A 26516-nucleotide genomic window follows, 5' to 3' on the forward strand; every position below is an offset into this window, starting at 1 on the left:
TAGTAGAAAATATGTTTAACTATGTTGTGTTTAAATTTGGTAGCCGTACAGAGAAGCAACACGATGGTATAGCATTTCATAGTTAAGTTAATAATAATAAAATTGAGAACATCCATAACACTCATGAGAAAATAGCCAATAGAAAAAATCTTTTTTCAAAAAAGTAAGACACCCGGCAGGAATTGAATCTGTGTCCCTTGGGTATCGCGCCCTGTGCATTACCACTATGCTACGACTGCCATGCTTAATTGCGACAAAATTGAACTATTGGTATTTTAAATACCTGCTCATAAGCGCTCTCCAAATTGAGTTACGGTAGACGATCGGTTTTTGTATTCTAAATTAAAGTATTTATTACTTTAATTACTAACCGACGTCACGGATCACTCCAATATTTTCTGTTGTAACTTATTTGAACTTGCTAATAATTTTTCGAATAATTCGTAATAAATAATTCACAAGATTTTAAGAATGTATCATTCTAATTATTGAGCGTACATAATTTTGAAAACACTCATGATAAAATATAGCCAATAAAAAAATCTCTTTTGAAGGTTCGATTCCTGCCGGGTGTCTTACTATTTATGTACAAGTTTGATTATTGTATCATATACAAATTAATAGAATGCTGTTTCCGCATTCATGTATGTAATTGAGCATTGTGAAAATATTCTGGCATTTTTTAATTGAGTCGCGGTACGCCCGCGGCCCGCCAATTTACACTCCCCCGTAATAGTCAATGTCGTCACATTGCAGCATTGAGGCATACCTCTCTTAAGTCATACCCGCCACTACCTCGAATTAAGATCACCTAGCGCCAAACAAGACCACGCATCTTGGGGTAGGGAATGGAATGGAGTGACTAACGCCTGTTGATTGCAGGACCATACCCAAACACTTCAGATGTGCGCATGCGGTCGAGACGCGAGGACATAACTAGGACCAAAAACAATAAAAATAAAAGTTTCTCTAAACTAAAAACTCTTGATATTTACTATCAATATATTAAGAAATAAAGCAAATTCAGCTTTTAAAACGTCAAAAATATCTTTATAAAAAAAAAACTTTTTAAAAAAATAGTGGGGCAAAAAAACATTATTATTATTTCACGTGCCAAAAATGAGCGTTGTTTTTAAATAGACTGGATTTTTCGTTAATTTTATTTATTGGTAAAAAAAATATAGTCAGTTTTTGTCGCGATGTGGGAGATGAGAAGTTTACTTATCCTGGGGTGTTTGTCGCTGGCGGCTTCGAAGTGCCCCAACGTACTCCAGGGTACGACTAAATTGGTGTGCTATTACGAAGGGCGGACGGCCGTCGACGATGTGGACCCGTGCAGCTGTACGCATCTGGTGTACACTGGGAAGGCCAGGGGAAACGAACTGGCTGAAATCTCCAAGAAACTGATTGAAAAGAGACCGAAGCTGAAGATATTGCTGAGGACGGCAGGCAAAGAAAATGTAAGATATTTTTTTTATTTAAAATAATCTGGAATATAATGTTTTCTTAATGAATGTTTTTAACTGTAAAAGCACATTTTTTTCATCCTACTTAAATTAATTAAACAAAATGACTGCAGTAATTAAGTCGATACAATAAGTCAAACATTGTAACTTTTATGTATTATCTACTAGGGGTTTCTTTCAGTTTTATGACCAATTATTAATAATTCCTTACCTACTGTATATTTTACACTTACAACCGCGATTACCGAGCGGCTAACATCGTGGCTAACGTATAATGTCGTGGAACCAAGGTTCAAATCCTCAAAAATTCATATCTTATTTTTCAATGTGTGTTTGGAACCAGTGTAAGGACATAATAGATTGAGCATTTAGTGGCTAACATCCATTTATTGTGAAAATGAAAACCTCCACGATGTAAAACTCCGTAATACAATTTTCTTAAAATCGGAGACGATTAAAAAAAATACATAGATGCAATTTAATACAATTTTATTTAAAAAATATAATAAATAATTACTATTTCCAGAAAAAACTGGTAAAAGAAAAAATATAAAGCGTGTAAAATATGCAAGACAATTAAAATAAAACACAATTGATAATAATTATTCTACATAATTTAATATATCAGTTGAAAAATACCTATTAATACGAACGAAACCTGTACTGATCGTTATACATATATATATATTTAATGAGTACATTACTTTACCACGTTTACCACGTTCGTTCCTGACATTTTTTTTTACAAGAATTGGATGTTGGCCACTTGTTCAACCTATTTGGTCTATACTCTGACTCCAAACACATATTAAAAAAATAATAATATTTGTATTTGCGAGACCCAAGACATTATAATCCGACGCTTAAGCCGCTCGGTCATCGTGGGGCCGTTTGATGATTGTTATTTAATGAGTATTAAATCTATTAAAAGTATCAGTCCATATTATCCTAATCTCCTGAAAACTATATATATGGCAAATATAAAATGCTAAGCTTTTTTTCTACATGTTTTATACAAATACGATTTATTTCACAATCCGATGTGAATCTTGGCCGTCTCACGAAGAGATTTATTTAACGAAAAATTGATACTAGTAACTTACTTAACGTTTTAGATCGATACCATGGGTTCAAATAAAAACAGCATATTGTAAATTTTCCAGACAGAATTAGAACCCGAAATCCATGAATGACGCCACCATTTGCTTATCGAGTGCGGATTATATGAGTGAATAATAATTTTAAATGATTTATATTGAATATTCAACACTTTTTAATGTAAATGTTTTTTTTGGACTTGTATTTCACGTGTGTATTTACATCTTATTACGTATTTTCATATCAAACCATAAACAGTCAAATTTAATAACCCCATACCTATGGGCCATCCATGGACTGAAAGCGTATACGGTTTCGAACCGTGTGCCATACTAAGCTTATCTTTTCTATTCATGGAAATATATTTTCAAAAAAGTATATTAAAAGCATCTGATCGTATCCGTTTATACCATACACTTACACTTACAAATTTAGTGAAAATATATTTTCATGAACAAAAATCATAAGCCGCATACGGTTTCAGTCCATGGATAAGATCTTCTGACATTATTATAAGCATCTTTGAAATCTGTAGTGGTTATAACTTATAGGTGCCAATTATTTTGTTTTATTATTGAACAATGGAAGATTAACCCTGACATTCAGACTATATAGAGCCTGATATCAGTTTGCATAATTTTTATTCGATAGATTTTGACAAATGACTTTTATATAGAAATACGATTTCCGCCAGACAAATAAAAATAACAATCTTATTTACTAATAGTGTAGTTGTCCACCTACGTACGTTGTCTACCCTCTAATTCTATTAGGTAATATTTCAGAATAATCTAAAAACATTATTACATATTATATACCTTACAAAATATATACTTAATTGAATATTTATTTTATATATAACTATTATTATGAGTACCTAGGTACTGTAAAAGACTTGTTAAAAACAACGCATAATTTAAATGTTAAAAACAACGCATAATTTAAATGTTAAAAACAACGCATAATTTAAATGTTAAAAACAACGCATAATTTAAATGTTAAAAACAACGCATAATTTAAATGTTAAAAACAACGCATAATTTAAATGTTAAAAACAACGCATAATTTAAATCATTTCCAAGAAATATAATAACAAAAATAATGTGTTTTTTTTTCGCTTCGAAATAGTTGCTAAAATAAGATATGACGTACTTTAAGCCAGTGCTTCTCAACCTTCTTTGAATTGCAGCACAATATTGACAATATAAAAATGTTAGCAGCACACATATTTCCATAAATGTTAACTGAAAAAAAACGAGACACATTTTTTTTTAGATTTTTCATTATAAGTACATAGTTGATACATATCTAAAATTATTATAGTTACTTATACAATACCACATATAAGATAATATTACCTACTACTGACTTTGGATGAAAATTCAATTGATCTTCTTATTGGCAAAAGTTGTGTACTGATCGATAAGAATCGTTTTTATGAATCTTAACATTTATCATTTTTAAGTGTCATGTATAATATCTCTCTATAGTTAGAGCTTGGAGATTCCGAAAAACCAAACCTGGATCGACAAAATCGGTTATTTTAAAACAGTACAAATTAATCACCAATTTTATTATAATTTAAAACCGACTGAGTTTAAGTAAAGGCGACGTTTTGTGCCAAGATCGATGCTTGAAAGAGCCACTCATAATTAATTAATTATTCATGGTCAAAAAAATTAAGCCTTTTTATTTAACATGAACGATTACGTCAAATACAATGAATCACACGACGTCAAGTTGACCCTTATGTTTTAATAGACACAAAAAAGGTAACATCTAAATGTACGTATTAAATTTCACCGTACCATAGTTCACACTCTCTTACTGGAAAAAAATGACCGTATAGCATTGAGAAAAAAAAACTACTTATTTCTTTTATTACAGCGACTTTTATATAAAATGAATTTCATCTCAATACTGTGAAGCTATTATTATTATATTTTCAGTACAACAGTTCATAATGAATTGTGATACGGTAAAATGCATACGTATAAATTTCTGGACACGATAAAAATAAACTGCATAATCGATGTTTACACTGTTGTATCCCGACACAACAGTTGGGAAGCGCTGCTTTAACCTACGACATTACCCCACTCATAAAACTAATTTATTTTTCCGAAAATGATAATAATATCACAATTTATATTATTTGAATTACATTCAATAATCTGAAATTAATTCCACCTCAACAATGCTCATGTCAAATGATTTTGACTACTAACAACACCACATTATTGTCGGAGAGTTTGAATAATTCTCTCATAAAATGCATATGATTACACAGTTAAGCTTTATTTATGACCTCTATAACGATTTATTTAAAACGTTCATATAATAATATATTAGAGGTCCATGTTAAAAACCGATAAGTCCACTATTCAAAGTTTAACAACATAACAAGCATAAACGGTTGATTTTAACCGCAAGACATCCTAATAAGATAATAATTACAAGATAAAAAGAACTTTTTATATACAACATTTTTAAATTTTCTGTTGAATCATATTATAAACTTGACTTTTCTAGCTTAAACGATCAAAAAAATTTGTACTTAATAGAAATACTGAATAATGAAATGTCATTTCATATTGATTTCCATAGTAACGCACGTATATATTATTTATTTATTAATCTAGTTACTAGGACCCCTAGCAACCAATAATGGTATCGAAATAACTTTTCATACAAAACAGAATTAACTAAAAATGAATTCAATTCCACTTTAAGATGGCTAAGAGTATTAAAAAAATGCATTGGCATCGTGTTCTGATATATTCTAAAAGTTTCAAATGTCTAGTCGGGAAGTTAGTTAAAAATCGATTGCAAGATTTATACCGGACAAACAACCACCGGACAAATAAGAATACGACCTAAAAGAAACGTTGTAAAAATGAAAAAGTCAATTAGCGGTATTAATACCGGTATTCATAAAATAATTGATATACTTATGTAAAAAAATCTTTAAATTATTAATAATTTATAGCATGACGTGTCATTGCTGGTCACCAAGGACGATAAAGGGTCACGGAAGTAAACCAGACATCACGTAGCCCGACAAAAAATTACAGTCCCTTTAAGCCTTTTATGTTAATTATTAATACATTTTGTTTCCACTTTCAATACCGAATATATCGGTATTGTCTGATTTTTAAAACACGTATTTCGGTATCGAAAAATGCTGGGATACCGGTATTGCAATCTCTATTTGGCGTAGATCAATAATTTTCTGGCAGTTTTGGTTTATGATTTAATTTGTCATGCTATTAAACGCAAGAAACGCAAAATCCTCCGAATGTCCTCAAATATTACTAACATTGAATGCGTGCTTCGTTTACGTAACAAACGTTAATGCATATTATGAAACAGATATAAATTTTGGAAATAATATATGTATATTTTTACGCGTGGATAAGTAAGTTTATCCCTTATTTCTCGAGTGTGAAGAAATATGGGATACTTCACCTTTTCACAACTATTATGCCCAGAAGGTAACCCACTTTCATTATTTTTGTGTTACTTAGTTTTAACCTATGTTCTTTTTCTCCATTATCTTGTATTTCAAAATTAATAACAATTTGATTATTTTATAAGCTTATAATAAAACCTTCATTGCAATACATTAAAATTACATTGAAAATACCTATCAATATTTATTTGTATGACTTTAATTAATCACAATTCAGTGTTTAAAGTTTAAACGATTCTTTCGTGTGCTTATGTCGGGTTTTGGTGGTTATAGATCATTACACGTATAATATTTACGTATTTTTGTAATATTTTTACTACATATATGTGGACTTATCTACTTTTTGAAATAAGCGCCTTATATTTTCTGAGCTAAATTGATATTGACACTTTATAATCAATAATAATAATTGTAAGCTCCAAAAACAATTCAGATTTATGAATCATTTGAAGATATATATAGGTATTATCATTTTTTATTAAATATTTTCATGGCCGATATCATGGCTGTATTTGCATATTAAAGCTGTTTGTTTTACCTGTCATTTTTTCAATATCAAAAGCTTGTCCACAATAGATTAATCATGCACAATACCTTCGAAGGTGACCGTGGAAATTTGTGAATGCACCTTTCATTTTATTAATAAATTTGAGAATTAGACACCTATATAAATAAAAATCAATTTGACACATTGTTTAAAAAAGACAATTTGACAAGGACAATAATCCTGTATCTAGTTTAATATTTTTAATACGTATTATTATTGGGTGGAGCGTAGGCAACTACATTTTACAAGCGGTCATATAATTCATTTATTCTGGGCAATTCGATTTTTTATCAAACGAAAGAAGCATTCCTTGACAAAATTTTCTAAGCTCCAAAATTATTTGAATATAATTCGATCACAAAGCTCTAACAAACCAAGCATCCTTTTATGGCTTATGCCAGTAAATGCCTTTATGTCCTTTTATGCCAGTAAATTAAAAAAAATACATAGATTTTACGTCTACTAGTAAATATAAAATACGATGTCAGACAGGACTCGAACCTGGATCAATCGGATTCCGACAATGTGCTTTATCAATTTCGCAACCTGCATCCGACCTAATTACGAGAAATTAATTAATAGCATGCAACTCAAGCGTTTTATAAATTTCGCTAGTATTGGTGACTGGCCTTTGTGGTTTGAATCAAGGTACCAATAATACTCACCTTAATTACTAGTCAGCATCAGAAATTTTCAAAAGTGTAGTCTTAATGCACATTCACTTGTTAAATATTTCAAAAAACTTTGTTTTTTTCCTCCAACTAATTATTTACTTACAATATTATATTTTGTGATTTTTCTAATGGAGATATTTCGAAATTATGTATGTTTAATAAATAATGTATATTGTGATCTTACCGGGTATCGAACCAAGAGCTTCGTGATAAAAAAAAACAGTGCATTATGCCTAATACGAGGGCAAATACGTAGTACGGGGAATCTGCACATTTAACAACATCTTTTTTACCAAAAATTGATCGCTAGCTGTTTATCCAATTAAATCAATTGCATTATGTCTTTATTAACGTTAGCCTGAGTCGCTCCACTGCTGATTGAAGGTCTCCTTTAGTTACTTACCCTCTTCTCAGTCTATAATTTTTTGCTGCCACGAACACATTAATGCCCCTTGAGTACCACTGTATGACGGTATGTTTAATTGAGTTTTTTTACTAATTTCCACAAATATACTGACAGATGGTATTTATCAGTAGCGAAGGCTAAAAAAGTGTGCACAATTTGGTGGTATTTATAGCCCAAAGGTTTAGGCAGGGTATAATTGAATTTTAAAAACTAACCAATACCATGTTTAAATTGTAGTCTTATTTCAATGGAAAAAAATACGTTTGACTGACAAAGTTTAGTGTGCACTATTTATGGCGGATCTTAACAACCTACCTCCACCCTTGACCACTAGTATTTATAGCTTGTTGTATATTGGTGTATTCATGGCCCCCACAAGGGGGGGACTGACAGGGCTCTAGCCTGGGGGCCCAGCGTATCGGATTGACCAGATAAGTGAGAAAAACACACATTATAAAGTAGCTTTATAAGGAAAAAAAAGTCGCCTGCGGCGCTATTATACTTCATGGCCATGAAATTTTTTAATTGTATAATTGTGTAATATATTTTCTGATTATTATGTGTCAATACTCGACAGCTCTATTATTAAAATATATGTATTAAAAAACGCCAATAATTCACTGTATAAGTATCCTTAATTTGAACTAAACCACAATTTTAAAAACGTTAATGTAGTGTTTCACACTGCCTTTAACCTTAGCGGTAGGTAGGGGGCCTGCCAAAGATTCTAGCCTGAGGGCCCGTTTCATTATGTGATGACCATGGGTGTATTTATCCAATCCAATTGACAATAAACAACAAACATACCATACTGTCATTTAATCGTTAGACAAGAATACTTTCTATCCCATTTTCGCTTACAAGTATAATTGTTATTTAAATATAACATTAACAAATGATTTATTTTAATAATATATTATCATGTTACACATATTATATAAAAACTAATTTAAATTATAAAATTAAACAGGGGCGGGCATTAGAAATTTGCAGCGCCCGTAATTCATTTAAATGCGTCTTTAACAATGGCAAGTGAAATCGATCACAGGTAGGCAATAACGAAATTAAACGAATCAATGTTTGAATCTGATAATAATTTATAATAATATGATCTCGTTATGTGTGCTGTGTCAGTATTATTAATACTGAGTCAATAAAAAAACGTATTAAAGATTCATTTATTCACATTCGAAAATCTTATGTTATTAACTTCTATTGAACTTTTGTTATATAATAGCAGTGCTTCATCGTATTATGTCAAACCAATAACATAACAATATAATGTTATACTTACTGATACCTTAGTGGCGAAGGGTGGAGGTAGGCTGCTAAGATCCTACATACATAGTGTACACTTTGTATTTGTTTTCATTGAACTGATATTTAATACACCCAATATATACCATTTTGATGTGTATTGTATATCAGTGTAAGTATGTGTGTACGAACGTTAAACCATCAATGTTGGAGAGTATGTTCCTTGGAATTATTCTAATTATCAGTAGATGGTGTGTACTTACGTAAATTTAAAGATTTTTCGTGTATTTGTCTGTAAGATAGCTGAAAAATAATAAAGTAGGCATTGACAGACAATTTGTAACTATAAATGAAAGGGACAGCATTCTAGGGGGTACTTTACTTAGGGACGTTACTGTTCGAAAAAATACGACTATCCAAACGGCAATAGTGATTTAATGTCTGTAGTAGCTAAACAACGTGTAGTAGCGTAACACCCACGGTGGCCGCGCGGCTTAAGCGTTGGACTATCACGCCGTGGGTCCCAGGTTCGAATCCTGGGTCTTGAAAGTAGACATATTGTTTTTCAATTTGTGTGTGAGTCAGGGTATGGACCTAATAGGTTGAGCAAGTGGCTGACATCCATTTCTCGTAAAAAACAAAATATGTGAATACAAACCTCTACTCTGTGGAAACCCATATGATCATATTAGGATCGGATATGGTCGGATATTTAATAAAAGTGGAATCAGTACGATAAAATTTTCGTTTTATTTAAACTAATAATACAATGCATTTTCCCCATTAATAATTGATAATTGACACAATAAAAAGATTAAAAAACTAATTTGTACATAAAGAAATAAAACCTACAATACTGCAGCTTACACCGAACGCCGGTTATGGCTTGTTTTTGAAGGCAACCTAAAATATGGGTATCACAGCGGCGAGGGGTGGAGGTAGGCTGTTAAAATCCGATATAAAACTTTGTCAGTCAAACGTATTTGTTTCCATTGAACTAAGACTACAACACCCAGGATGACTGCGCGGCTTAAGCGTCGAACTATAGCGTCGTGGATCCCAGATTCGAATTCTGGGTCTGGCAGGTATACATATTGTTTTTCAATTGGTGTATGAGTCAGAGTATGGATCTAATAGGTTGAGCCATTTCTCGTAAAAAAATATCTGTAAATACAAACCTCCATCCTGTGGAGGCCCATATGATATTATTAGGATCGGACATGGTCAAAAAAAAGTCTACAATGTCTTATATATAATAGTGTTATATTTTTAGTTTCAATTTATCTTAAAATTCGTTACTTATTTTATTATTTATTTGAACAAAAATGAACTTAAAAAATAGGTTTCGAGTTTGTCGGCGCGTTGACATAATTCACGCAGCACGAATTTAAACACGTCAGACCATAGGTACCATAGATAGATTGAATCCGTATGCGGTTTAGAACCGTGTACCATCATACTAAACATATGATTTCCGTTCATTGAAATATATTTCCACAAGGTTTATTATAAGCATCTGATTGTATTCGTTTATATACCATACACTTACACTTAGAAACATGGTGAAAATATATTTTCATCAACAGAAATCATTAGTTTAGTATGGTACACGGTTCTAAACCGCATACAGTTTCTGTCAATAATATTATGAATTTTTTCCTGAAAAAAATAAACAAAATGATTACCTACACTGTACAATATTAATTTTAAATACATTTTTTTTTTAATTTTTTAAATCTTGTCTGATCTTAAGAGATGAAGAGCATAATACGGCGTCCACAGGGTGGAGGTTGTACTGACAGATTTTTGTTTTTTTTTTACGAGAAATGTTAGCCACCCAACGAATTAGGTCCATACTGTGGGTCCGAACATGCATTGAAAAATAACATCTGATTTTTTCGCCAGAACCGCTCAGCTATCGTGTGCATTTATACTCAATTATAATATAATGTAGTAGTCGCTAAGTATTTCGAATATGGTGTATGATTATGGTGGTTATTATCATATTAATTAATTTAGGGTATTGTATATAACCATTATCATGATTTTGTATAAATTGTGTCTAAAGCAATGGGAAAATATAATTTACTTTCAATTATAATACAGGTAACGTTAGATGACAATAGAGTGGAAAAAAGAGATTCCTTTAGCTACGTAACTATCGTAAGTGACTCAATTTACAAGGCGTTTAACTCATTCGCTGCTGACTAGAGAATAATTTTTTAATTACAACCTTAAAATTCACGTTAATTACATCGATCGGCCGCCTGGTCATTACGCGCCAGGTGCGTCTTCAGCGTCCAAAGTATTAAAGAAAAGGTTTCAATGGAAATTAGGTCACCAATTAACATACGGCATCGGGTGAAGAAGTAGTGTACATAATCATAATTATGTACATGCTGCATCAATTATCAAAAATATGTTTACGTATTACATAATATAATATTAAACTTGTTAAAAATATCAATGAACAAAATCAATTATAAATTGTTGTCATTGATTAACATAATATTTATTTATATAAACGATTCAAAAATTGAATATTAAACACCTGACAGATTAGTTAACATATTTCATTTAAAAACATTGTATGCGTTAGTAAGTGTCATACACTTGTCATCTCATGAAATAATTTTAATGAAACGTTTACAAATCTCGATGATAACACAATTTCCGTAATATATTTATTTAATTGTAAATTTATATAAGTATTTATTCTGTTACATAATGCAAAGTACACACGTAATGAAACATTAATATGTATACAAAATATTGTTCTAACATTGTTTGCAATATTTCACTTAACAAGAATAAACTATCATTTTCGACTAAGCACAATAATTAATTATAGGTGGATATTCGCATACTATAATATTTTTTTTTTAAATAAAAGTATGTACTTGCACATAGGATTATTACAAAATAGATTATTTGAAGACCTGTTTCATTCCATAAAGAACTGATCCTCACAATGCTGCTGGTTAGTAACGTTGATTTCTATACATCAATAGGATCTGGTTTCAAATCCAGTTCACTGCGTAAATGGTACATACCTAAATTATTACTTTTTCAATCAATTTGTGTATTGTCCATCTTTACCATTCTCGTCCATGCTCACCATTTTAATCGTATTTTTTGACGGTGTTCAATCCTTACTGTTTTTACGAGAAATGAATGTTAGGCATTTGGTCAACCTATTAGATCCATACTCTGACTACAGACATAAATATTAAAAACTATATATGTATTTTCCAAACCCAGAATTTGTATCTGGGATCCATGACATTATAAACCGACACGTTAGCCGTTCGACCATCGTGGATATATTGTAATTAACTGTCAATAATTCTTGGTAACGTGACTTATTGATTTTTCTTCAAATTGAGCATTTTCTGTTCAATTTACCTTCTCCATTCTTCTCGGTGATATAGCACAACATACTCCAAGAATCTCTGCTATATAGGTATCCAACAAACTCTAATCATATATAACGATCATATAGTCCAAGAAACACGCCCGGGCGTTCTTTGACGATTATTTTTAAGGACTAATATTATGTCATATGGTAGACATGGCCTTTGTGAAAAGGCTGAGTATATTTTATATTTCTACAGATATATGCAGTTACAAATTTTAATTTTAATTAATTTTTTTACATACCTATGGTGAAAATTACAAATTATAAATTTAAGACATTCACAACATGACATTTATGAAGAACGAATAATATTAAACAGTGTAAATAAGTAATAAATATATGCAGTATAGCAAAAACAGTATGAAAAGTAAAGTAAAAGGTACAAAAATTATAAATTATTATAAAACGGTTTTAATTTTCTACACCACAGTCAAAGTGGCGCCCTTAATCCTGCCATGCAATATTTTTCCGATTGGGCCAGATAATACAGTTAAATAGTTGCATCATTGCCGTCATATTCTGTCTGCTCTTAATTAATTATAAGAGTGTAGTGGTCACGCCCGCCTATAAAATCACCCGATTATTTCTCGTGCTTATTATACTACAAAAAAAGCTATTACGTCACCCCAAATCACACGTCCAAAAATTTACTCTCATTAAATCGAACACGATTAGATAGAGTCATTAACATACTGGTATTTTAATTATGCCCCATTGGTTTAATGGTAAACTTCTACATATTATAATATTGTCAAATATGATATATTTTCTTGTAAATTTTATTTGTTAATGAAAAGTCATGTATTTGTGTCGCATATTTACATAGGTTTAGGTGGACAGATTGATAAATAACTACAAATCACAGCAACGGCAATTAATTAAATATTAGGATATTATTATTATACAGGCTTTGCATGACGAAATTGCTCGCAGAACCAAACTGATATATTGTAGCATATCGGGTGTCTTAACGGCCCACATACTCAGCGTATGTCAAAATGGAGCTTTTATAGTACTCGTATTTTCACTTTTCCTTAAACGTTGTAGATAATATATTTATTTAATTTTGAAGCCTTATTATCCTTTATATTTATTTTAAACATTTGATGACTGCATAAAGTATTTTTATTACATAAAATAGTATTCTTTTAAACCTCTCGCTCTAATGTTTTAGAATATAGTCATATTTCGGTACATGAATGTACAGTTGTGTTAAGATTTTTTAGATTTATTAATTTTTAAACGCATTTACAAAACCATTAGTAAAATTAATGTTAACATTACATAGTGACATATTTACGATAAAAAAATATATTTTATAATCTTTGTGATATCCAAATTTGACAAAAATTAGGCATTTATTTTATTATTCAAAAATGGGCACGATTAACACATTTGAAGATAATTCTAAAGATACTGATTATAAGCTATGTCTTTGACCATTCAAATATGATAAACGTCCTACGAATAATGTTTGCTTTATAATAATTATTGACCTAAGAATAATACGCCATTTCTATTGGCATTTCCCAGTGGCTAAGCTACAACATACGGCCGTACCCATAAATTTACAAACGATAAATAAAGTAGGGAGTAAGATCATGTTAACGCGCGTGTTTGAACATGTACCTAACCGAAAAAAAATATTTTTTAAAAAACGGGGTAATAATAAATTAATGTCCAGGGTCCAGGTTATGCTCTGAAAATACCATAAAAGCTCCATTTTGACCTACGCTGAGCGTGTGGGCCCTTAAGCCCTGATGATATTGAGCTACTTTACAAGCTCCTTGTTGGCGAATTTAAAAGCGGGCGAGTCAGCTAGTGCGATTGTAATGATGACACACAGACTCCACTCCCTCAGAAGCCACAAGCTAGCGACTATTTTGACAGGACGTAGTTCGTTTTATTTTCCGGGAGGTCGCCACTATCGCTCTACTGCGCAGACGTATATCGGGCCACACGCCAGCCTGTAACGTGTAAAGTAGACCGGTTTTTAACTTTTCTCGGTAGATTGTTTACAATCTGCTTGTTAGCTTGTTCGATGATGACACCGGGCGAGTTTACAAGCAGATTGTAAATTCACCAACAAGCAGCTTGTAAAGTAGCTCAATGTCATCGACCCATTAGTAGTATCTTCAGAAGTGACCTTCTATTAATATGTCTTATGCTACCAGTGCTCACGCATGCGTGTGTTATAGGTTGCAGATAAAAATTAAATATTGTTCATTTTAATATCCACTTTCTTTATAACATAATAATCCCAAAATATTTTTTTATATTAAGTTAGAATATTAGAATATTTTTATGAGTGTTAATAGTTTGAAGTCCAACCAAAGAGTGGCTGGAGTAAAAGTATATTATTATTATATGAGTGCATGATTTGCAGATGCCTGAACTTGGAGGAATTTGATGAAACAAACCAAAATTCATTAAACAAGATTGAACCTGACAAAAAGTAAAACAATAAAATTCTGTTTCCAGCCAGAGTCAGCGTATCAGACCTCTACGTACCTCAAAAAACTGCATTTTGAGAGTAGGTTTCGAGGAAAAGCTTTAATATTCAGTAGATTATAATGTCATTTTTTAAAAGTTTTTTTTTACATTTGTCTTTTTAAAATAGTGAAAAATAACAAAGTACATAGGTAGCTAGGTACAAAATATTTGCTTAGTATTCTAAATCAGCCTAAGGGTGGCACTTTGTCTTGGAACGTCACTGGTGGTTGGTAGTGATGGTGCATTTATTGTGTTGAAATTGATAATAATGTAATTTTAAATAAATCAAAATAAAAATGTTAATTAAAATTATTTTAAAAAACAATTTTATATCATTTTATTAAATACTAGGAAAAATTACCATTTGGCAGTACTCGAACTCGTTCATTTGTCAAGCAGTGACGCTTAGCTCTTGGTTCTCCCTCATACATAATATTTCTATTTTTTATTGATTGTGATAACACACTGGTATCTTATCTTAACGTCACTTTATTGAGTTATAACACTTTCACTTCGACTTATCTACTGAATTGAATCGAGCATATTCTTCTAGAAATTGACATTTTTAAAGATAAATCATTTTCAAAATCGTGCTCTTATTTAGCACCATACTAATTCTTTATATCTTTCCGTCAATATGTCATAAAGTAATTATAATGTCGTTTAATACTTTTTATTAGCCAATACTGCACTATTTATAAGCAGCTGTCAAAATATTATTTGTTTTACTTCATGACTTTTATTTGTTTTTTTTTTCATTTTCAAATTTAGAATTTGCGTTTATACGTGCAAGTTTTCTCTCGTGTATTAAGGCTATATATCAGTTGAGGCATGGTCTAAAAAGATCGTGGCTAGGCGATGCGCGGATAGCGGGTCGCGGGTGCAAATGACGCATGCCGAACGAAATATAATTTGTCATATAAATCCAACATGCGTCCATTTAATGTTCTGTTTATTGTTCTATTAGTAACAATAATAATATATCGTCTCTGTTCTGGCAGAACACACTAACTGGAGAATACTAGTTTTGAGTAATTTGACTTTGAAGTTGTTAAAATGTTTGAAATGGTCTATCATGTGAGTTTTTTAAGTAATCGTAAAAAGGATGACTTTAAAATAAAGACTGTTTATTTATTAAGAAGGTGTCCAGGCGGTAAAGTTAAATATAAGGAACATTTTGGTATAACTAACTCAATATGTCATTTTTTCGAATTAGTGTCTTCTGCCAAAACAGTGACGATATTCATTAACATGTTTTCTTTTTCAAGTAAATGGGTAACGTTTTTAGTCATCTTTACACGATTTAAGAATTAATACCCCCGTCGCCATCACGAAACAAATTGACGTATTCACACCTCGACGTTCGCTCTCCGATTGCCAGCGAGTCCAAAATTTCGTCGCGCCTATAGTTGAAAATTATTTGCCGTTTCACTGAAGTTACTGTTGATAGATTGTTACTGACTGAAGTTGTGAGTACTGATTATACTGAGATGCATGTCGCGTACTGTCACGCTATCACCGATTTAGTCTATGGCTTCATCATTTTGAAGAATATTTTGAACGAAAACAATCTCTGTAAATTCAATGATGGAGTAACCTAGTAATGAGTCTCTGTAAATTCAATAATAATTTGAACAGAACCCAATCCGCAGACCATAAAATAAATAATAGACAACATTTTTATAGAAAATACATAGTGCTAACCGCAATAAACAAATAAACGCGATTTTGATATGATTTGAAAATGTGTAGGCTTGTAAAAAATAATAAAAAACGTTCATTGAGTCATGCAGGTGTCGATGCAGTGCGGTACAACGTGAGGTGACCTCATTGTTGTTCTGGTGATTTCTACAGATTTTTCTAATTGACAATGTTCGTTTAAAGGTTCAAAATGTGCTATGGGATGGGAGCATCACTGTCATCACATTTTAAACACCAAAAAAATGACATTACACACTTTTTCCCGTAGCGAAGGCTTATTGTGACGTCACGTGATAGTAGACGACATGCACCATAATATAGTTCGCGCTTTACAGACAGATAATTAAACCAAGACATAGAGATTATAATATATTTGTAAAACCATAATTAAGTACTCATATCAATGAATATGGGAATCTTTTACAATCATTTTATTAGCTTTATACAGAAGAAAGTGGGCTTTTACCGTAGGTATAATATTGTATTACTCCAATCAAACCCCTTTCAATGATGGATCACTCATTGCAGCTGTTACACTTTAAATGGTTTCCGCTGAGCTTTAATGAATTAACAATATAAATGATATCTATTGGGTAGTAAATCATTCAAATGAAAGTAAAAGCAATTATAATTATTGTTGATAAATATTTTTAAAGAAACGAAATCAATTCATAAAGTGAACGTAAAAAGTATAATAAAAATATTTCCAGCTTTGACCAGTGGAGACTGAAAGTTGCAGCGCCTTGCATTAATAAAAAAATCTAGACTTTCTGTTTAAAAAAATAGCCATAGGTATCAATTACATATTATATTAAAACTATCACCTGTAATTCAGAGATGGCAAACATCTTTAAACAAGTGTGTCAACTTTATGCAAAAACTTTTGTTTTAAATCATGTGTCAGATAATAAATTTACTTAAGATGACGCTGCAGGCCATTCAGATCTTGTAAGACTCGACTATAATAGATTAAATTAGAATATGAATCATGCACATTTAAGTTAATGGCCACGCACGACACCCGGTCTTAATCGGGTGTATCACGGGACCGTACGTTTTATCGTAAAGCATCAGTATTTTCTGTGACTGAGAATGTATGAGGAAAAGTTACCCAAGACTAAGGTCGCCATGCTCTCAAGTATGCTTTGATTGAATTTATATGACTTAAGTTAAAAATGCCCATCAGAGAGAGGAGCACATAGAGTCAAAATTAAAAAGGGGATATATAACAAAAGCTAATAAACTAGGATGTTGATGTTGACAGTTTTATAATTGCATCAAAATTGGCCTTTGCGGTGACCACATCATTAACTGATTTGAGCAGCTCTTTCCTTTCCGTATTTTCTTATCTTGTATTTTCATTCTAATCTTGTATTTTCATCGCGTATCATGCATAAAACAAACATGAACCCTCCAAACCAACCCGCCCGGCACCACACTCGGTCTTAATCGAGCGTATCACGAGGCCCTACGTTTGGATGTGAAACATCAGCAGTTGTTTAGCACGATACAGTGCACGTCAATCAAGGCATTGGGTGGTTGCTCGTACGATACTCTCAACGCAATATTGAAGGACGCCTAATATTCTTTACGCTACTGTATATGCTCGTAGTTATAGGAAAGTGGAGGAAAAACTAAGTTAAATATATGTAAACTACAGTATGGAACATTCCTAAACATACTCATAAATACCAATCCAACGCATTCCGATTGGTAAATCTCTAACTATTAATTCACATGTACATATACATATTATATGTAATGTAACACACTTAGGTCACTTTCGTTTTTCATTGAATATATTCCAAGTTGATCAATAATAAATTTAATAACGGATTTTTTTCTTAGTATTTTTTTTTATATTTGACAATTATGAATAATTTAAAAGCTTTGATTGACACTTGGTGCATAAATCGACGTCAATGATACGGGTCGACGCTATATAATCGCAGTTTTTTTTAATTATATATATATATATATATACGAAACTCATATAAGAGTTGCGTCATTATAATATACTTAAAAATGTGGTTTAAAAAAATTGAACGCATTTTTGTATCATGATATATAATAAATTCCAATTTGTCGTTGATTAAGAGCGCTCTCTTTTATGAGTAGATATCTATATATGTATATTTTTTTTTTTTTTTTAAATAGTTGACAAAGTTGAAAATGACAAGACAAATATTCGTTTCGGATTTCCTTATTTCATTTTTCTTGATAAAAAATGGACGAATTATTTAAAGTTGTTCATTTATTTAAATAAATGACATCCTCATATTTTCAACCGTTTTACGTGACAATTTGAAAGTAAATTGAACCCAATTTCTAATAAAATTGACACTTTTATGAGTTTTTTTATTATAATCGAGTCGATACAATTTACAATAAATTTAATGTTAAGGTAAATTTCCCTTTTTGGTGTTATAGTATTAATTTATGAATGAACATATTATTCCTCAGATTGATAACCATTTGACCATGTCCGATCTTAATAGGATCATAATATGGGCCTCCACAGAGTAAAGGTTTGTATTAACAGATTTTGTTTTATACGAGAAATGGATGTCACCCACTTGCTCAACCTATTAGGTCCATACCCTGACTCACACACAAATTGAAAAACAATATGTGTACTTGCAAGAAAGATTCGAACCTGGGACCCACGGCGTGATAGTCCTACGCTTAAGCCGCGCGGCCACCGTTATAAAAAAATATATTATATGCTAATCCAAGTAACACTAAACGGCCGTAACGCTGGACTGTAATAGATCGATAAACTGATTAAGTTATGAGAAAATACGCATTGAAAACTCAATGACTGTGAATAGTGGATGGAGCTAAAGGAGACTTTCGTAATAGTGAATCGTTGTTCAAAAGTTTTGACGTTGGAAAGTTCAAACGTTTTTCAAGTTCAAAAGTTTTAAAATTGTTCAAGAAAATTCATAAAGCATAGTAGTTATCAGTATTTTTTACAGGATCAGTGCCAGGATAATTAACCCCATAACAATAATCCTACGAATCAAAAAATCCTCGGTTATTAAACAAACCACGAATACAAAATAAAAACGCTTTAAATAAAATATCATTGACACATCAAATAATCGATACAAAATTTCGTTTGCTAAAATAAATGCTATAAAATAAAAATTTTAAATTTACTTATATCTAAAATGAATATTTTAGATATAAAGAGAGGAGAAAAAAAATAATTGTTAACATATTGAAATTTTTAATAAAAAATATATTTATAAAGCGAAATTTCATCAGCACCACAGAAACGTGTAGGAGAATTTAATGAATTTATACCTAATCCAAGTTTTTCTCATTTTATTTACTTATTAATTCTTTTTTATCATATTTAATTAAATTTACCGATATTTCAAGGGTAGTTTAATTTGAGGGTAGTTGTCTGAGATTTTTATATACGGGAGCTTTTTAGTCAGGGCGTTATTAATTAACTGGGGGTTTTTCTCCAGGGGATTATTGTTCTGTTACCAAGTAACTTAAGAGGACGTTCTACAGAATTGGCCTTGAGAATTGAAAATATGATTTTTTAACATGTGGTCCATAATATCTGGTCTACTAGTTAATATAAAAAGGTCGTGTCAAAGTTGTTTGTGTTAATAAATTTGCTCTGTGACTGATCCGACTCATATTTCACATTTATTTCATCAGGGCTGTCGAAGACATAAATCATAATATATATTTATAATTTTAAATTTTTATTTATAATATATATTATTTAAGTTTTGTGCATCTAATGCCGGGTCCACACTGGCAACAAGTTAATTTGCTGGCAACCTCGTTAGATTTTACGATAATTATTGTAAAATTTCTTAAGCAATTATGGTAAGTATCGTAAAATTTAATGAGGTTGCCAGCAACTTGTTGCCAGTGTGGAAATGGCTTAATATCCACTGTGGTTCACGTAGTGGCATGGACCTGGGGTTAGCTAATTCAGGAAGTCAACACCCATGATAGAATTTTTTCCAGTTTTGGTTGCATTATATTCCAAAACTCTTCTGTAAAAATCGTTTCCGAGTTTATAAATGGAAATTTCTCGGTGTACATAGTAAAAAAACCTACGAATAAAAAAAGACAAAAAGGAACATACTGATTCATCGCAGTAAAATCTGGTAATCAAATTCGCCATTTTGAAAAGCGACGATTTTGCGTAAACAAATATCACGTGGTCTGTACGTGTGCGGCAAACTTCGAATGTGTTTGTAATTTTGTGCAAAGTGCGAATGTAATGTTTTCAAATAATTGATATGGATTAATTATACCATCGTATTATTTTCTCGAAATCATAAACATACTATAATAGTATTTGAGTATCAACCTATGTTCAATTTGAATTGGGTTATAATAATAACATACCCGTATATATATCAATAGTATGTTTGCTACAAAATCCACCCAAGTTATCAGTACGTACTTGCACAGGTTTGATTAAAAACCATGATGAAATTAACATTTAAAAAATATGAATGCTTAATATTATGTTGACAGCCCTGTTTTCTGATCGGCTTCATCTCGCAGGTGTTCATAAAATAATAATAATTCTCTGCGCGGCAGAAATTATCAGTAATAATAATAATATTTCTTGAAATAAAATCTCCGATGATTAGTGATTTTTGCAAAAAGATCGATTTAAATTGACGTAGTTACGACGCCGAGGTCCTTTTTATACTGAATTATATTTGAACGGCGGGCTCTTCAGCGGGCCCTTAATAGATAAGAGCATTCACAAGTAAGTTAGAATTCCACTTGGACTACATAGCTAATGTTTTCTGTGATTTTTGTGATAATATAATTTCATAAAATGACTCTTATATTCGTAATGCTTGTGCATATTCAGAAAGTATTAAATAAAAAAAATATGATTAAGTGCAAGGACATCATAGTCAAAAATTTGAATTTCTCCTGACGCTGTTTATATTAAAACATGCCTAACATAATTTGACTTAAATCACAAAAGCATTAGTCAATACTTGATGGAATTATTAACATCTGTAAAAGCGTAGATATTAACAATCATTAGTAATGATAATCAGACGTAATTATTTTATCGGCTATGCTTCTCAGGCTTGTCAAAAATTATAGTGCCTGTACACATGCAAGGAATTACTGTCGGCCACTGTGCTTATTTTAAACTGTCATGACAATAACTGTTCACACGTAAAAGTGTTGACTGTCTCTCCAATCTCATTCTTCAAGAGTAAGCGAGACGCGAGTTTGTTATTTTATACTACTAACTGACAGGTTGTATTGAAAATCGGAGCTCAAAATGAGTAGTTCGTTTTTTACCGGCATGTTCTCTATCACTATCTCGCTCTCAATCGCTCTACTGCGCAGGCGCAGATCGAAAATAATCATACTTGCGCGCAATAAATTATCACAATTTGGAATCTTCCAATCTTGGTTGATTTATGCACACAATTATTATTGCCAACTGCAGGATAATAGATATTTCTCCATACATTTTCTTACTGTGCATAATACATCCATGCACGTGTAAACGGGGTATAATGATAAGTAGACGTAATTATTTTATTGGCTATGCTTCTCAGGCTAAATTATGTTTGCCACATTTAGGTAAGTATAATAAAAATATTAATGCAGATTTTAAAATACGAACAATCTAATTTGAGTATAATCTGTCATAGACACAATATAAACAATAATTTCAGGTGTGGCATACATAAAATATTATAACATTTAAATTAATTCCATGAGTGATAATACTGATAATAATTAATTAAGTAACATTACCAACATAATAATAATAATATAAGTTAGAAAGGTTACTTGAACATTTCATTATGTCACCGATTATTGCCAGAACCAATCGATTGTTACTTTTTAGGCGTATCAACCTACACTTAAAGCGACTCCCTTCTAAAATAATGTATTGATTTTCTACGGTTAATCTATTATGAGTAATGGTATCAAAATGACTCATTATTTTTTAACTGAATGTCTTACAAGCCCTTATTACTATTTTCATAAATATGAGTCATGGGTGATTCACTATTATAACGCATATAAAACTTCCTTTTTTAAAGGGAGGTAAATGGTTTTACAAAATGTTTTAAAACAATGATATTATTAATAATATAAAATAAATATTGGTTTATTTATGAATAAACGCTTTTAAAAAAACTTATAGTCATTTTAAGTTGCGTATGTTGTGTTAAGTGACACACATGACAAGACATAAGCCCGACATCGCTCAAGTATCTGCCTATTTATATATTGTGCGTGGTTGGTATTTGTCTTTTTAAAATCTATCTCACTATGTTAGTTTCTTCGGAAGCCATAGCCGAGATGTTAGCAATTCATTAAATAAATTCGGATACTTTTTTATTTAACCACAAGAATTTATTGATTATAATACAGGTACATAATACACAATATGTGTTTGACTTTTGAACGTGATTTTAAATATCTACGTAAAAAAGTTATATACAAATATCATCATCATCATCAGCCTGAATCTATCCACTGCTAGATGAAAGCCTCTCCAAGCTGATTCCACTTCTATCGGATCTGTGCGTTGCATTGCCACGTACTTCCGCAGAACTTAATCATTCCATCGATCCAGCAACCTCTAGGTCTACCTTGCGGACGTTTTGTACCTCTTGGGTACCACTGGATTTGTCCAACGATTGTCTCTTCTTCGAGCTATGTGTCCAGCCCATTTCCATTTGAGGTTTGAGGTTAGTAGCGAAATAAATACAATTATATTATACATATATATTTTTTATTAATACAACGGACCTAGAGGCCCAATGACAGTAGTGTAGTTTAAAACGGTATTTAGTAATATAAGTGAAACAATCAAAAACACCCAGGCTTTGGTCGTGGCACCCAGGTCGTGGGTCCCAGGTTTGAATCCTGGGTCTGTATACACTGAGTACACGTCACATATTGTTTTTGTTTTGTGTAAGAGTCAGAGTATGGACCTAATAGGTTGAACTAGTGGCTGACATCAATTTCTCGTAAAAACAAAATCTGTTAATACAAACCTCCACTCTGTAGATCAGGCGAGGCCCATATTATGATCTTATTTGGATCGGACGTTGTCCAAAAAAAGTAAATAAAATGAATTACCAGGCTTATTACAATTGTTTTCTTAGCTCGTATTCTTATTTGTCCGGTGGTTCTTTGTCCGGTACAAATCTTGCAATCGATTTTTAGCTAACTTCCCGACTAGCTAGACATTTGAAACTTTAAGAATATATCAGAACACGACGCCAATGCATTTTTTTAATACTTTTAGCCATCTTTAAGTAGAATTGAATTAATTTTCAGTTAATTCTGTTTTGTATGAAAAGTTATGTCGGAAGAAATCCGCAATACAATCCACTATTATCTTGGGTCCTAGCAACTGAATTATTAATATATACGTGCGTTACTATGGAAATCAATATGAATGTCAAAATCACATTTCAGTATTATTTCTATCAAATACAAATTTTTTTGATCGTTTAAGCTAGTCAAATCAAGTTTATATGATTCAACAGAAAATTTATAAACGTTGTAAGTATATAAAAAGTTCTTTTTATCGTGTAATTACTTTGTATATAAATTAACGAGTAATTGTGGAAATTTATTATAAAAACTTACTTATGATCATATATACCTACTTATATATTATTATAAAACAAAGACCCACTACAATATAAAAAAAACTATGTAGTAAGTAGGTGCCAACTTCAAATAAAATTATTCTTTTGCGGTCTACTGAGTAAAATGCCTCTTTTTTTTAACGAGCAAGCTAAATAATAAAACAATAAATTTCGAAATATTTTAGTAAGTAAGGTGTATAGTTTGGTCATAAAATCAATTATTATAAAAGATTTCTCATCACTATTAGAACATGTGCAATAATAAGTAATAAAACAGATGTTACAGTAAGTCATGTCACCGCCCACACAATAAGTGAATTTCAAATAAAATAGGTATTCTAAAATACGACATAAATAATGAGGTAGAGATCGTTTTACTTAAGGATTAATCTATCACGAACGCATTACTCTATCCATTTGCAATTTATTTATCGCAAATAATTACTGTTGAAAATTCTTCATCACTTACTTTTACATTTAAAAGCATGTTGAAATATCTAATTAGTCATAATAAATTGGACAAAAATAATTGTACGAATGTATTATTGCAGAACACATTTTTACACATTGTATATTATGGTAGAATACTATCGAAGCCGAATGTCATGTTCATAGACCAGCATTTCGTTGAGCGTCAATTTATTTAAGTTACCAAAATTTGTTTTAAGACGATTAGATTGAAAAAAAAATTACATTAATTCATAACGATAATAATTATTCCGACCATGTTCGATCCTGATAGGATCAGCGTCCACAGAGTGGAGGTTTGTATTGACAGATTTTGTTTTTTACTAGAAATGGATGTCAGCCACTTGCTCAACCTATTAGGTCCATAGCCTGACACACACAAATTGAAAAACAATATTTGTACTTGCCAGACCCAGGATTCGAATCTGGGATCCACGGCTTTATAGTCCAACGCTTAAGCCGCGCGGCCATCGTGGGTGTAATTATTACGTTATGTATTCTTAAATTTCTTAAAAATTGCCCACCCGTAGGCAAAATGCTAGTCCTATAAAATGCCATTCGTTCTCAATACTTATCAGGCACCCGTAGTGAGAAAATGTTGGGTACGGTGGCAGAATTAAGAAACGCAAATAGCAAAAGTCAGGTAAGCAAATATTGTACCGAGTATATTTGGTATAATCTTAATATAAATTTAACTCAATTTTATCTTGCGTATGAATAAACGAAAACAATACTAGGCACCAATACTTAATTATTTATTTATTTGCCACTTACCTTTCTTAATTCCACCACTTTTAAGGGGTGGCACTACGCAATGACATGTGCATAAGTGTGACTAAACATTTAGTTCTTAATTGGTTCAATTAACGGCGTCATCTCTGCATCTGGTCCTAAAGGCTGTATGATGATTAATGCATATACGATCTTAATCGGTGCATATTGAACCATGTGACGTTTACAATGTATCACTTGAAATGTTATGAGCCAGATGTTTAGTCATAGTTTATTGCCGTTTAATATAAGGTGACTGAAATCGGCAATTTAGTGAATGATGACAAACTAAATAGTGCCCAAATTGAGAAATGCAAGTAACAGCTGTCAGGTAGCTGTCAGGTAAGGCCAGTGATTCGTGCACGGATTTCAGATAAGTGTCGGACGGATTTCTGACAAATTTATTTTATCTTACGTACGAATAAACGAAATAGATTGTTGTATTTGTTTGATTTGTGTGTGAAATATGCTTTAATGTTTTGACAGATGCCACGTGCGTTTCTCAAGCCAAACACTATTTATGTTGGTGATGGCGCAATTAATGTCATTATTTGCATACGGCCTATAAGATTAAGAGCTTTTGAACCAGTACTGGAATTACGTCGTTATGTGAACTGTATAATAGTTTATTAACTCAGTGAAAGTTTCGCCTTTGAACGCGTGGTGAAATGGCCGAAAAAAAAGGATTACAGGACAGTGGAGAAGTAATGTCGAACAAACCGGTAATTTTTACGAAAAAAACTTGACCAGTCTCTAAAATTGCACCACATATTCGATAACATAACCGGCCCATTAAAGTCATGTAAGATATAATATATATGCAAACATTTCATTATATGTATCATCGATATATTAATACATATAATATACAAAGAGAAATTTGCTTTAAATTAAATTTTTCCTTATGCACGGACACAAATTTATTAGCAAATAAATTAAACGACTTTGCTTTTTAGAGAAACTTTGAGACAAACATTTTATTATCAATTATTATCTACACTAAACTTCAGCTGGTCGCCTGCAGAACAATTATTCTCCACTCCTATTACACAAATAACAAATTGTATTTTTCTCTACACTGTCCAACCTCAGTTTAAGTATCCTGATA

The 26516-nt window shown here is 31.5% G+C and overlaps 1 protein-coding gene across 1 annotated transcript in view; it reads left to right on the top strand.

Moving 5' to 3' along the window:
* The first annotated feature begins 901 nt into the window (after window positions 1-901).
* LOC147070316 (uncharacterized) overlaps window positions 902-26516 on the top strand; it is a 107546-nt gene continuing 81931 nt past the window's right edge. Inside the window, exon 1 of the mRNA XM_085949813.1 lies at window positions 902-1460. Coding sequence (XP_085805939.1) covers window positions 1200-1460 — 261 coding nt within the window. The 5' untranslated portion in view covers window positions 902-1199. The remainder of the gene's footprint in view (window positions 1461-26516) is intronic.

This window comes from Rhyacophila brunnea, unplaced genomic scaffold, assembly GCF_057557595.1.
Source record: "Rhyacophila brunnea isolate RB1 unplaced genomic scaffold, BYU_Rbru_1.0 scaffold_22, whole genome shotgun sequence".
NCBI lineage: Eukaryota > Metazoa > Arthropoda > Insecta > Trichoptera > Rhyacophilidae > Rhyacophila > Rhyacophila brunnea.